Here is a 15,287-nt window from a genome sequence, read left to right as displayed (position 1 = left end):
GTTTACAGAGATAGGGAGGGTTGAGGCCATAGAGGGATTTGAAGATAGGGATGAGAATTTTAAAACTGAGGCGTTGCCAGACCAGGAGCCAATGTAGGTCAGCGAGCAGAGGGGTGATGGGGGAACGGGACTTGGTGTGAGTTAGGACACGGGCAGCGGAGTTTTAGATGACCTCAAGTTTATGTAGGGTGGAAGATGGGAGGACGACCAGGAGAACATTGGAACAGTCAGGTCTAGAGGTAAGAAAGGCACGGATGAGGGTTTCAGCAGCAGATGAGCTGAAGCAAGGGCGGGGACAGGCGATGTTACAGGAGGTGGATGTAGGTGATCTTGATGATGGAGAGAATATGGGTTCAGAAGCTCATCTCAGGGTGAAATACGACACCAAGGTTGCGAACGGTCTTGTTCAGCCTCAGACAGTTGCCAGGGAGAGGGATGGAGTTTGTGGCGGGGACCAAAGACACTGGCTTCGGTCTTCCCAATATTTAGTTGGAGGAAATTTCTGCTCATCCAGTACTGGATGTCGGACAAGCAGTCTGAAAATTTAGAGACAATCTGACAATCGAGAGAGGTGGTGGTGAGGTAGAGCTGGGTGTTGTCAGCGTACGTGTGGAACCTGACGTCGTGTTCTCGGATGATGTTGCCAAGAGGCAGCATGTAGATGAGAAATAGAAGGGGGCCAAGGATAGATCCTTGGGGGAATCCAGAGGTAATGTTGCGGGAGCAGGAAGAGAAGCCAGTGATTGCAGGCGATTCTGTGGCTATGACTGGATAGATAAGAATGGAACCAGGCGAGGGCAGTCCCACCCAGCTGGACGACAAAGGAGATTTGTTAGAGGAGGATGGTGTGGTCAACCAGGTCAAAGGCTGCAGGCAGGTCGAGAAGGATGAGGAGGGATAGTTTACCACGGTCACAGTGGATATAATTTGTGACTTGGATAAGGGCCGTTTCCGTACTGTGGCCGGGGGGGGAAACTGATTGGAGAGATTCAAACATGGAGTTGCGGCAAAGATGGGCACGCATTTGGGAGGTGACAAAACATCGAAGGATTTTGGAGAGGAAAGGGAGATTGCAGATGGGGCGGTAGTTTGAAAGGACAGAGAGGTCAAGATCAGTTCATCTTTGAAAGATGGTGGAAGTAAGACTGTACCATATAATGCCATCCAACAAATTATTGATGAAGGAGATAGGTGAGATATGCTTAGCGAACCTTCCCATCTACTTTTACAGTGAACATGGAGCTAGACTATACACCCTGGATAAAATAGACCTACTCCAATGACTTCCAGTTTTTTCAGTATACTCCCCATATCCAGTTCTTGGGGAAGGGGGATTAAATCACCCAATCTTGTGACTTTTGGGCAGATACCACGAGGGCTTGTCCTCTTCTCTCTTTCTTAAACTGGCTTCCTATGTGCTGTTAACTTGTTGTATAGCAATTTGTAGTTTATATGGCTTGTTATGCATGAAGATATGGGGGGGGGGGGGGTTTGAGGAAAGAGGGCTGGAAAATTCTCCCATTTACACAAATCTTCCTGAAGTTAACGTAATTAAAGTAACTGCATTTTCCTTTTTGTGTTTTCAAACCAACATCATTAAAACAGATTATCAGGTCGTGATCACATTGCGGTTTGTGGGACGTTGGTGTGTCCAAATTGGCTGCCGCGTTTCCTACATTACAACAGTGACTACACTTTAACAGTAGCTGGATAGCACTTGGCATGTCCTGAGGTTGTGTAAGGTGCTGCATAAATGCAAGTTCTTTCTTTAATTTTTCACCCACATGGGTAACTTCACAGACTGGTAAACAAGAACTAATGTGGCACCTTCTCCACCACCCACATTCCTTCCTTAAAAAAAACCCATAGACACCATTTAAACCAGGACTGCTGCTAAAAAAAATAAGCAAATACAGAGAAATTCTGTTCAATTATAAAGGAGAGGGAAGTTTGGAGGTGGGGGGGGGGGAGGTTGGGGGAGAAGTACTTTTTATTATAAGTTCTGACACTTTTTAACAGGAGAAAAATTATATATTTACTGTATTTAATTATTTTGAAAACTTGAATTTTTCTCGAGTAGGGTCTCAATCAAAAGAAGTGGCTGAGCTGTTATCAAGTCCAAAGACAGGGCCGTGAGATCTAGAAATAGGAATAGTATGTGCAAATTTAGTTTCGCAGCGTTAACTCCTCCCAGCGAGCTCACTCCATATCACTCACTACTTATTGAACAGTGTTTTTAATATTGAAAAGAAATTCAAAATGCTTTACAACTATTTTTTTAAAGCGTACTGATTTGAAAAACTTACCAAGTCTTCGTGCAAAACTGATTTCCAACAAAATTTCAAGTCGTGCCTCCTCCAAACTCACCTCCCTCCCCCTCCCCCCCCACCCTCCAGGTCAGTGTGCAAGGCTCGAGTGTGGAAATATACAGTTCGATACCGAGTCCCGACAGACTTTGCCTTTTATCTGTATTATTAGCACTAACTTTCCCTATATTTATCAAAAAATATTTTTACACTGTGAGAAATCAGAATTTTTGTGGAGTGCCTGCTCTTGGCCCAGATCGTACAGACGATACATACTCTGAATTGGGTGAAGTCTGAATACGTTGAATCGTATGTTTTATGGTGTGCGTCAACCAATAAGGCAATCAGTTTTTCTTGTTCATCTGATAACTTTGGCTTCTTAGCCTCCTTTACAGCTTCTTCTTCTTTCCGTTTTAAAATCATCTCCTTTTTCCTCTGAACTTCTTCATCTGTTAAAATGACTGGGCAGAAAAAAAGGAAACATTTCAGTGAAGAGAATGTAACCATCCTAAACTTTTAGTGTTACAGCCATTTCTTGATGTGCAGTACAGACAGCTCGAGAGCCAGTGTTGTAGGGCTCAGTATTTGAAATACAAAACCATAGCCTCCTTTACCAAATTCACAACACACCCAGCATGGACAAGGACAGGCTGATATGAAGGTAAAGATGGAAACAAATCACCATCTGTTCCAGGTGCCGCAAGATTAGTGACCCAACCACGATACCCCAGATAAGGTAGGCAAACACTGCACCCATTGCCAACAAAGCACCCTGATCCTGGGAACATGAATGGTATGTACAACTAAACCAACACACATTTAATTAATGAGCTCTTCTAAATGCCATGCAAGCAAAATTTACAGCAATTGCATCATTTAAACCAGTGCAAAACTCTTCTAACCACGCCACCATTCCCCTCCCCAGTACTGTAAAATCAGTATCTCAAATATTTAGACATTTCAGGCCTCTTCCAAGATGAGTATTTCTTTTTTTGGCTTGTCCCCTCCACTCCTACATTTAATATTCTGGCTTGAGACAGACATTTCTACCATATGACAATATTGCATTATCTCATGGAGCCAGATGCTGTAAATTCAGCCTCGAGTGTTTTATAGGAACATAGGAATAGGAGTAGGCCATTTAAGTTTTTTTTAAATAATTGAAATAAATGAATGGCAGAAATGCTTACCTATAGCATTTTCTAATAGCAGATTGTCTTTTTTTCCCCAATTACACTTCATATATTTTAAATAAAAGTACACATCACTGCTGTATAATGCCTACATGTTGGAATAGTCGAACTATTTGAACCTCTGCTGTCCTCCAAAGCTGTGTACACCAGAAACCATATTCACTTAATTGACAGGAATTCTATAGCATGAAAGATATGTCTACTTGTTGCATGGTGAGAAAATTGTATCTGGTGCAAGAGCAGCTTAAAAATCATAAATAATTAACCAGATGAAAAAATAGTTTCCACTCATACAACCTGTGGAGAGTATTTTTTAGGCAGCTTGGAACTTGAACTACTAAATCTGCTGTGGTAGGTCAGAGGTTAAAGAAAGGAGTGTTAAATTATAACTTCCAACACATTAATCTGCTACTGAAGTTCAGCTATATGTAACCTTGCCTGTTCCTTTAATGCCACAAAGTCTAACTGCTTAAAATAGACATTTGCTGAGGTCAATTAGTGGTTAACAGTTTCTCTGAAGCTTGCCAGGTGTTGGAAATCCCTGGCTCCTTTCCCAAGGTCCACAAAAGAGAAAGTGACTGCCCCCTTTTATAAAAAGAATGTTTTGCATCTGCAACAACTTGTGACCCTCTGAAGTGCAGCACAGACTCTAGTCCAGAATAATGCAATCGAAGGCTCCTCTTTCTGCCAGTTGTAAGGATCCTATGTGGAACGTGTTTGGATAGTTTCAATCCAGATTCTGATGGGCGAGAGTCCACAGCACAAAACTATCCCTAATGAAAATGTGTTTTTTTGTTTCCCTTCAACAACTCTATAAAACCCAAGTCCATGCCAGACTTGAACACTGGGGTGCTTTTCTAACATAAATGTCTGGACAGGATACAAGCAAAAGCTGGCTATCCAAGAGCTAATCCTTGTCTCAAATCTCTTGCTCTCCAGTGCAACCTTCCTCATCTCTGTATTTTAATTCTATCTGGTGAGTTACTCTGAACTCTCCTTTCCTGTTCCTCCCAAGCTGCAAATATTCCATCCTACGTATTGCTCCTCCCTACACCCTCACTGTTGAGATGAAGACTCATCAGACTTTTCTACCACAACTGATTATTTGCCAGTACCTCACAAAAGTGAAATTCCTTACTTCACTCACTGTTCCCTTCTCCCTACAATCTACAGGCTTTTAAAACCGACGCTTAGCATAACCTAATCACCACGTCCCGATTTACCTGGTCACCGAGACAATCACGGCCACCAGACAAACCCGAGCTCAGTCACACACCGAGACAATCACGGCCACCAGACAAACCCGAGCTCAGTCACACACCGAGACAATCACGGCCACCAGACAAACCCGAGCTCAGTCACACACCGAGACAATCACGGCCACCAGACAAACCCGAGCTCAGTCACACACCGAGACAATCACGGCCACCAGACAAACCTTAGCTCAGTCACACACCGAGACAATCACGGCCACCAGACAAACCCGAGCTCAGTCACACACCGAGACGACAATCACGGCCACCAGACAAACCTTAGCTCAGTCACACACCGAGACAATCACGGCCACCAGACAAACCTTAGCTCAGTCACACACCGAGGCAATCACGGCCACCAGACAAACCCGAGCTCAGTCACACACCGAGACAATCACGGCCACCAGACAAACCTTAGCTCAGTCACACACCGAGGCAATCACGGCCACCAGACAAACCTTAGCTCAGTCACACACTGAGACAATCACGGCCACCAGACAAACCGGAGCTCAGTCACACACCGAGACAATCACGGCCACCAGACAAACCGGAGCTCAGTCACACACCGAGACAATCACGGCCACCAGACAAACCCGAGCTCAGTCACACACCGAGACAATCACGGCCACCAGACAAACCCGAGCTCAGTCACACACCGAGACAATCACGGCCACCAGACAAACCCGAGCTCAGTCACACACCGAGACAATCACGGCCACCAGACAAACCCGAGCTCAGTCACACACCGAGACAATCACGGCCACCAGACAAACCCGAGCTCAGTCACACACCGAGACAATCACGGCCACCAGACAAACCCGAGCTCAGTCACACACCGCGACAATCACGGCCACCAGACAAACCCGAGCTCAGTCACACACCGAGACAATCACGGCCACCAGACAAACCTTAGCTCAGTCACACACCGAGACAATCACGGCCACCAGACAAACCCGAGCTCAGTCACACACCGAGACAATCACGGCCACCAGACAAACCTTAGCTCAGTCACACACCGAGACAATCACGGCCACCAGACAAACCCGAGCTCAGTCACACACCGAGACAATCACGGCCACCAGACAAACCTTAGCTCAGTCACACACCGAGACAATCACGGCCACCAGACAAACCTCAGCTCAGTCACACACCGAGGCAATCACGGCCACCAGACAAACCCGAGCTCAGTCACACACCGAGACAATCACGGCCACCAGACAAACCTTAGCTCAGTCACACACCGAGGCAATCACGGCCACCAGACAAACCTTAGCTCAGTCACACACTGAGACAATCACGGCCACCAGACAAACCGGAGCTCAGTCACACACCGAGACAATCACGGCCACCAGACAAACCGGAGCTCAGTCACACACCGAGACAATCACGGCCACCAGACAAACCCGAGCTCAGTCACACACCGAGACAATCACGGCCACCAGACAAACCGGAGCTCAGTCACACACCGAGACAATCACGGCCACCAGACAAACCCGAGCTCAGTCACACACCGAGACAATCACGGCCACCAGACAAACCCGAGCTCAGTCACACACCGAGACAATCACGGCCACCAGACAAACCCGAGCTCAGTCACACACCGAGACAATCACGGCCACCAGACAAACCCGAGCTCAGTCACACACCGAGACAATCACGGCCACCAGACAAACCCGAGCTCAGTCACACACCGAGACAATCACGGCCACCAGACAAACCCGAGCTCAGTCACACACCGAGACAATCACGGCCACCAGACAAACCTTAGCTCAGTCACACACCGAGACAATCACGGCCACCAGACAAACCCGAGCTCAGTCACACACCGAGACAATCACGGCCACCAGACAAACCCGAGCTCAGTCACACACCGAGACAATCACGGCCACCAGACAAACCCGAGCTCAGTCACACACCGAGACAATCACGGCCACCAGACAAACCTTAGCTCAGTCACACACCGAGACAATCACGGCCACCAGACAAACCCGAGCTCAGTCACACACCGAGACAATCACGGCCACCAGACAAACCCGAGCTCAGTCACACACCGAGACAATCACGGCCACCAGACAAACCCGAGCTCAGTCACACACCGAGACAATCACGGCCACCAGACAAACCCGAGCTCAGTCACACACCGAGACAATCACGGCCACCAGACAAACCCGAGCTCAGTCACACACCGAGACAATCACGGCCACCAGACAAACCCGAGCTCAGTCACACACCGAGACAATCACGGCCACCAGACAAACCCGAGCTCAGTCACACACCGAGACAATCACGGCCACCAGACAAACCCGAGCTCAGTCACACACCGAGACAATCACGGCCACCAGACAAACCTTAGCTCAGTCACACACCGAGACAATCACGGCCACCAGACAAACCCGAGCTCAGTCACACACCGAGACAATCACGGCCACCAGACAAACCCGAGCTCAGTCACACACCGAGACAATCACGGCCACCAGACAAACCGGAGCTCAGTCACACACCGAGACAATCACGGCCACCAGACAAACCTTAGCTCAGTCACACACCGAGACAATCACGGCCACCAGACAAACCCGAGCTCAGTCACACACCGAGACAATCACGGCCACCAGACAAACCTTAGCTCAGTCACACACCGAGACAATCACGGCCACCAGACAAACCCGAGCTCAGTCACACACCGAGACAATCACGGCCACCAGACAAACCCGAGCTCAGTCACACACCGAGACAATCACGGCCACCAGACAAACCTTAGCTCAGTCACACACCGAGACAATCACGGCCACCAGACAAACCTTAGCTCAGTCACACACCGAGACAATCACGGCCACCAGACAAACCCGAGCTCAGTCACACACCGAGACAATCACGGCCACCAGACAAACCCGAGCTCAGTCACACACCGAGACAATCACGGCCACCAGACAAACCCGAGCTCAGTCACACACCGAGACAATCACGGCCACCAGACAAACCTTAGCTCAGTCACACACCGAGACAATCACGGCCACCAGACAAACCCGAGCTCAGTCACACACCGAGACAATCACGGCCACCAGACAAACCCGAGCTCAGTCACACACCGAGACAATCACGGCCACCAGACAAACCCGAGCTCAGTCACACACCGAGACAATCACGGCCACCAGACAAACCGGAGCTCAGTCACACACCGAGACAATCACGGCCACCAGACAAACCTTAGCTCAGTCACACACCGAGACAATCACGGCCACCAGACAAACCCGAGCTCAGTCACACACCGAGACAATCACGGCCACCAGACAAACCCGAGCTCAGTCACACACCGCGACAATCACGGCCACCAGACAAACCCGAGCTCAGTCACACACCGAGACAATCACGGCCACCAGACAAACCCGAGCTCAGTCACACACCGAGACAATCACGGCCACCAGACAAACCGGAGCTCAGTCACACACCGAGACAATCACGGCCACCAGACAAACCCGAGCTCAGTCACACACCGAGACAATCACGGCCACCAGACAAACCAGAGCTCAGTCACACACCGAGACAATCACGGCCACCAGACAAACCCGAGCTCAGTCACACACCGAGACAATCACGGCCACCAGACAAACCTTAGCTCAGTCACACACCGAGACAATCACGGCCACCAGACAAACCTTAGCTCAGTCACACACCGAGACAATCACGGCCACCAGACAAACCCGAGCTCAGTCACACACCGAGACAATCACGGCCACCAGACAAACCTTAGCTCAGTCACACACCGAGACAATCACGGCCACCAGACAAACCCGAGCTCAGTCACACACCGAGACAATCACGGCCACCAGACAAACCTTAGCTCAGTCACACACCGAGACAATCACGGCCACCAGACAAACCTTAGCTCAGTCACACACCGAGACAATCACGGCCACCAGACAAACCTTAGCTCAGTCACACACCGAGACAATCACGGCCACCAGACAAACCCGAGCTCAGTCACACACCGAGACAATCACGGCCACCAGACAAACCCGAGCTCAGTCACACACCGAGACAATCACGGCCACCAGACAAACCCGAGCTCAGTCACACACCGAGACAATCACGGCCACCAGACAAACCCGAGCTCAGTCACACACCGAGACAATCACGGCCACCAGACAAACCCGAGCTCAGTCACACACCGAGACAATCACGGCCACCAGACAAACCTTAGCTCAGTCACACACCGAGACAATCACGGCCACCAGACAAACCTTAGCTCAGTCACACACCGAGACAATCACGGCCACCAGACAAACCTTAGCTCAGTCACACACCGAGACAATCACGGCCACCAGACAAGCCTTAGCTCAGTCACACACCAAGACATGCACTGCCACCTACACCATGGGCCTGATTTTCAATTTTTTAAAAACCGGCCAATTTCTCTGAGTTCACAAGATGCTGCAGGAGGTGGAAATGTCACACTTGTGCAGTATGGGCATGCTCTGCTGAGGCTGCATCAGAGTAATGGAAACTTTTCTCTGCAGCTAGCTGTACTAGATGCCGACTGATCAAAAAAATATGCTTAGGTACAATAGAGAAACTAAACTTGGGATCGTGACAATATTCTTATCCACTTGAGCATTGATCGGATTTCATCATCAGAACTGCTCAAATATTTAATGGTTGATTTTATGAGGTTTGATGATGGTGTGGAGTCTCACTAGATAGGGAGTCTCACTAGATAGGAAGGTGGGTCGGAGATAGAACTACAATAGTATAGCCCCAATTATCTGGCCCACACGTCACTAGCGAGGCTGCACACTAGCAATGGGCCTTGCAAAATTACCCATTTACTGCCTCGGGTCTCACTATCACCCCTTAATTTTGCTGCAGTGTGGTGCATGCATATTATGCAGTTGAACAATCTCTCATGGTTAGACACAACATAAAGTTAATGGGATTTCTAAATTAAAGACACACAGAGCATTGATCCTGTAATAGGTCTCGGTGAGCACAAGCACATACACGGATTCTGCAGGTTTGACACCTCTTGGTGGTGTATTTTACAACAAACTACCATCTGCAATTGCATGTCTCCCATGCAGACCCAAAGGCTATTCTAGTTCTTGGTTCTAGTTATGCAAAATATGCTAACACGCCTCTAGTATACGTTACACATGGCAACTCACCCACATCGCCCCACTACATAACATTAAATAATCTTTTCCAAGTCAGCTGCCAAATACTTTTTTTTTAAAAGATGCAGCTAAATCTGAAAAGCCCTGTGGGCTGAGCCTGCCACGTGACCTCAGTTGAGCAGCCTCCTATATCTAGCACTATGAGGCTTGTCTGCAGTTACAAAACAGCAACCTCTGAAGAATGAAGTTAGACTGGACTCTAATGCATTCTGCCACATTTTTTCACTTCCATTTCTGCTGGCGAGCAACAGATATCAGTATGATTGAGACAACTAAAGCTGTGCCAACAGTTTTGCAACTTAATACTAAATTGAACAATATTAACTAAATATTCAGGTAATTTTATTACCGTCACCAAGTGAACTTCAGCTCAGTCCAGCACTGAGACAGGCATTGCCACCAGACAAACTGTAGCTTGGTCAATCCATGTCTGGGACACCTCAAACCTCAGTGTGAGGAAGTTCCTCATCTGAGTGCAGTGCGATCCTACCTCTAGGCGTTGTCACAATGTACAACAACCACAGTTTGCAGGGCTAATAATAGTATGACTTTAACTCTGTCTGCTTAGATCTAGTCAACTACCCGTGGAATCAGGTGAAACAAAAGAAACGCATGCAGAAGCTGGTGTTTCCAAGGAGAGTATTCAGGTTCCAGTTTCAATATCATAGGTCCCAGGTCCGATAGCAGAAATACATGAGCTCATGGTTGTCCAGAGGCAAACAGGTCAGCCTCTAATCTGCCCCAATTTCTGAAAATGTCCTGAACTACCTCTGGGAGGATCTTCCATTTGTAATGCTGAACTGGGAGGCAATTAAAGCATGTTCTGCTTTGCGTGTTTACCCCAGCTAAATGTTGAACCAGAACAGTAATCCTGTGACCAAGAGCCCGGCATACTACTGTAAGAAGATTGCATCTTGACAGAGAGAGAGTAGGAGCAAGTTCCACCCTACTGGAAAATCAAATCAAAAACAGGCAGCCAGAGCCAGCTACTAATAAAATCGCGCCAAATATTTTAAAAAATCCTTTAGGTATCTTCTTGGGTTCCCCATTGAGCTGAAGTTTTACTAATGGAAATAAGGTTTGCAACAGAAAATCTACAAAACTTACAAGCAAATGATTAAAGTTACATCATGCAATTTCCCAGCCAAAAAAAGACTATAAACAGGGCAACAGCCTCCAGCTGCTATGTGTACCTGTGTTTATAACTTCCAGAAACTGGCTCCCGCCAATGCAAAATTACTGAGAATGAAACCACCAGGATAACTTTTTTTTTAAAAAGGAGTAATCAGAATTGGTCTGTATAACTATTAGAACAAGGGAGAGCATGAACTCCAACATTTCCTGAGGTAACTTTGAAAGCAAAAATGTGTAAACTATATTCTGGCTCATCTCCCGCAACTATAGTCAGCAAGTACAATACAGCCGAGCAGAAGGACCAAATGGGAACAACTCGAAGCATGTTTTTATACCAGTTGCATTTTTATGTTTATACTCAAAATCAAAAAATAGGCATTGTAGTATAAACAAGTAGCAAGTTCTAAAGGACTGCACCATTATTCAAGTTTGGAGGGAGGTTCTGAATAGTACTGATTTAAACATGTATGTTTAAGTAACATTCTGGCAACACTCAAGTGCTGCTTTATATATTTCTTGGCATTTTCTATACAAACCCACACCCTAACCAGATGGACAGTAAAAATAAACAACTGCTGCCCATCATACATGTTGAGATTTATTAATTTATGTAATCATGCTATTTATTTACCTGCAGCAGATAAGAGAACAATGTTCACATATCTCCCAGAAACAAATCAAATAACACTTCACCATATCTGGTGTGATCTCTTAAACTTCTTTTCAAATTTTCTCACTTTTGATTTTTTTTTGTGGGTTGTCTATAGCTCTTTGGAATAAAAAGAGTGGCTTAAGTAATTGTGGCTATTTAAGGTACTTTTATACCTGCGCTTATACTTCATCGGTTTTCAGGAGTGGAAAGTCATTGTGACACGCCCTCTTGCTTTTACATTCAGTGTGGGATCTTGTCTGTCCAGATGCACTGGGCTCTGCTTTTACTTGCATTCTCAGAGATAACAAAATATGGGACTGGTAAACAGATTGCATTCTTTAATGTAACATCAGCAGGTTATTGTACTTTGAATAGCACAGCACTAGTACTGCCCAGAGGGTCATTAAAGAACAAATACTTACTTGAAAATTATATCAAAAATGGTCTGATTGCTGGCAAAAGCCCATTAAATGAAAAAGTATTTAGTTTAGCTCTACACTATTTTGACATAAACAACATGTCGTTTCAGATGAAAGAGATCACCGTTCTTGGTTCAGTTTCAATTTCAGTTTAGTGGAATGGTCTTATCGAGTAGCTTTACCAAACATTCAATATTATGGGCTGGATTTTCAGTGTGCCGTGAGGTGGGCTTTTAGGCTAGATAGGGTTCTTTGCAGCCGAGAGCGAGAGTCCCCGAAGGCTGTGTTGCCTGCCCGGTGCCAGGGTTAAGGACATCTCCTCTGGGCTGGAGAGAAACTTGGTGTGGGAGGGGGAGGATCCAGTTGTCGTGGTCCATGTTGGTACCAACGACATAGATAGGACAAGGAAAGAGGTTCTGCTGAGGGAGTTTGAGCAGCTAGGGGCCAAATTAAAAAGCAGAACCACAAGGGTAATAATCTCTGGATTATTACCTGAGCCACGTGCAAATTTGGCTAGGGTAAATAAAATTAGAGAATTAAATGCGTGGCTCAAAGACTGGTGTGGGAGAAATGGGTTTTGCTTCTTGGGACACTGGCATCAGTACTGGGACAGTAGAGAGCTGTTCCGTTGGGACAGACTTCACTTGGCCAGTGCTGGGACTAGAGTCCTGGCGAATCGAATAACTAGGGCTGTAGAGAGGGCTTTAAACTAATTAGTGGGGGGGAGGTTTTAAGAGAGCGAAAAATAAAAATGACAGCGGAGAAGGCAATAGAGCAAGGTAGCAGTGGGGGAATTAAAAACCAGAGCATGTCAGGAAGGGACAGAATGTATAATGGTAAAGTAGTAAAGGGGGTAAAAGCAGGAATAAATTGTCAGAAAACATATTTGAAAGTTCTTTATCTGAATGCACGCAGCATTCGTAACAAAATAGACGAGTTGACGGTACAAATAACTACACATGGGTATGATCTGGTGGCCATTACGGAAACATGGCTGCAAGATGATCATGACTGGGAACTAAACATACAAGGGTATTTGACAATTAGGAAGGACAGACAGGAAGGAAAGGGAGGTGGGGTTGCTATGTTAATCAAGGATGGAATCACTGCAATAGTCAGAAATGATATTGGGTCAAAGGATCAGGATAGTGAAACAGTTTGGGTGGAGATAAGGAATAATAAGGGGAAAAAGTCACTAGTGGGTGTGGTGTATGTAACCGTTCCACCTTTAAGAGAACTATTTTAAGAGTTGCACTACTTTATCTTGGCTGCTGTGTAATGATTTATTGGGCAGTTCCGCCCTGACCTTCGACTAGTAAAGACCTGTTAAAGTTTACTCTTGTGGTCTGTGTAGTAATTCTCAATATAACACACAGACTTAACAGTGGCGACGAGTACGATCTTACCCTGCGGCAGAGATACATCCAAGGCAGTTTAACGGGCGTCGAGAGGAGGCATCCGCCCTCATCATTCTGCTGAGAGAAGACTCGGGTCTGCAGAGCAAAGGAAGAATTCTGACACGAAGCCTTCCATCAGCAACAGCCAGTGATCTTCCAGGGAGCAGTGAGGCGAGGAGGAGCCCGGTAGAAAAACCGGCGCAAGCACCGAGGCCCGACCAGTTCCAGGGAGCAGTGAGGCGAGGAGGAGCCCGGTAGAAAAACCGGCGCGAGCACCGAGGCCCGACCAGTTCCAGGGAGCAGTGAGGCGAGGAGGAGCCCGGTAGAAAAACCGGCGCGAGCACCGAGGCCCGACCAGTTCCAGGGAGCAGTGAGGCGAGGAGGAGCCCGGTAGAAAAACCGGCGCGAGCACCGAGGCCCGACCAGTTCCAGGGAGCAGTGAGGCGAGGAGGAGCCCGGTAGAAAAACCGGCGTGAGCACCGAGGCCCGACCAGTTCCAGGGAGCAGTGAGGCGAGGAGGAGCCCGGTAGAAAAACCGGCGCGAGCACCGAGGCCCGACCAGTTCCAGGGAGCAGTGAGGCGAGGAGGAGCCCGGTAGAAAAATCGGCGCGAGCACCGAGGCCTGCAGAGAGCAGCGAGGAGGAGGCCGGCTTAAAAACCGGCGGCAGTTGCGAGGCCCGACCACTCGGAGCAGCAGAGAGCAGCGAGGAGGAGGCCGGCTTAAAAACCGGCGGCAGTTGCGAGGCGTACCAAATCAACAGCAGAGGAGAGGGGTAAATAGTAATCAGTGTGTGACGTCACCAGGGAGCAGCTGGTGCAGTCGGGAGAGCAGGAGGCCAGTAACTCTTATATAGGTGGAGCTGTTGCTAAACCCGAAACACTACAGTGTAGTGTCTCCCACCCTTCCACCTCCTCTAACCTTTTAGGGGTTAGGGGAAGTTGAAAAGGTAGGTTCAATTTATTTTATTTCAGGAGCCTAACCTAGGTGGAAAAGGTTCCAGGACAGGAGGCGGCAGTGAAAATACAACACCAGAAAACAGGTAGGTGACTGGTTGGTGAGTACTTTCACAAACTTATTCTAAGTAGAATTCAATAATTAAGCTAAATCGTAGTAAATAAAAAGGTATTGTAAGGGTTAAGTCATGGAAGGGCAGCTCAGACCCGTGTCATGCTCCTCCTGTGCCATGTGGGAAATCAGGGACACTGTCCCTGACAACTATGTGTGCAGGAAGTGTGTCCAGCTGCAGCTCCTAGCGGACCGCATGGCGGCGCTGGAGCTGCGAATGGACTCACTCTGGAGCATACGCGATGCTGAGGATGTTGTGGATAGCACATTCAGTGAGTTGGTCACACCGCAAGTAAAGGCTAGCTCAGACAGTAAATGGGTGACCAAAAGGCAGGGTAAAGGCAGGAAGGTAGTGCAGGAGTCACCTGCGGTCATCTCCCTCCAAAACAGGTTTACCGTTTTGGGTACTGTTGGGGGAGATGACTTATCAGGGGAAGGCACCAGCAGCCAGGTTCAGGGCACCATGACTGGCTCTGCTGCACAGAAGGGCGGGAAAAAGAGGGATAGGGCTATAGTGATAGGGGATTCAATTGTAAGGGGGATAGATAGGAGTTTCTGTGGCCGAGACCGAGACTCCAAGATGGTATGTTGCCTCCCTGGTGCAAGGGTCAAGGATGTCTCGGAGCGGGTGCAGAGCATTCTGAAGGGGGAGGGGGATCAGCCAGTTGTCGTGGTACATGTAGGTACCAACGATGTAGG

At 47.7% G+C, this 15,287-nt stretch overlaps 1 protein-coding gene across 1 annotated transcript in view; it reads right to left on the bottom strand.

The window, feature by feature from the left end:
- Positions 1–15,287, bottom strand: part of LOC147096957 (vitamin D3 receptor B-like) — a 287,363-nt gene that overhangs the window by 75,771 nt on the left and 196,305 nt on the right. The window contains exon 6 of the mRNA XM_085972648.1: positions 2,583–2,767. Coding sequence (XP_085828774.1) covers positions 2,583–2,767 — 185 coding nt within the window. The remainder of the gene's footprint in view (positions 1–2,582; positions 2,768–15,287) is intronic.

Source organism: Somniosus microcephalus, chromosome 33 (genome assembly GCF_052327205.1).
Source record: "Somniosus microcephalus isolate GS21.2 chromosome 33, FLI_Smic_1.0, whole genome shotgun sequence".
Lineage (NCBI taxonomy): Eukaryota > Metazoa > Chordata > Chondrichthyes > Squaliformes > Somniosidae > Somniosus > Somniosus microcephalus.
Note: the sequence above shows the minus strand (reverse complement) of the source record. Positions and strands in the feature narration are given on the sequence as shown.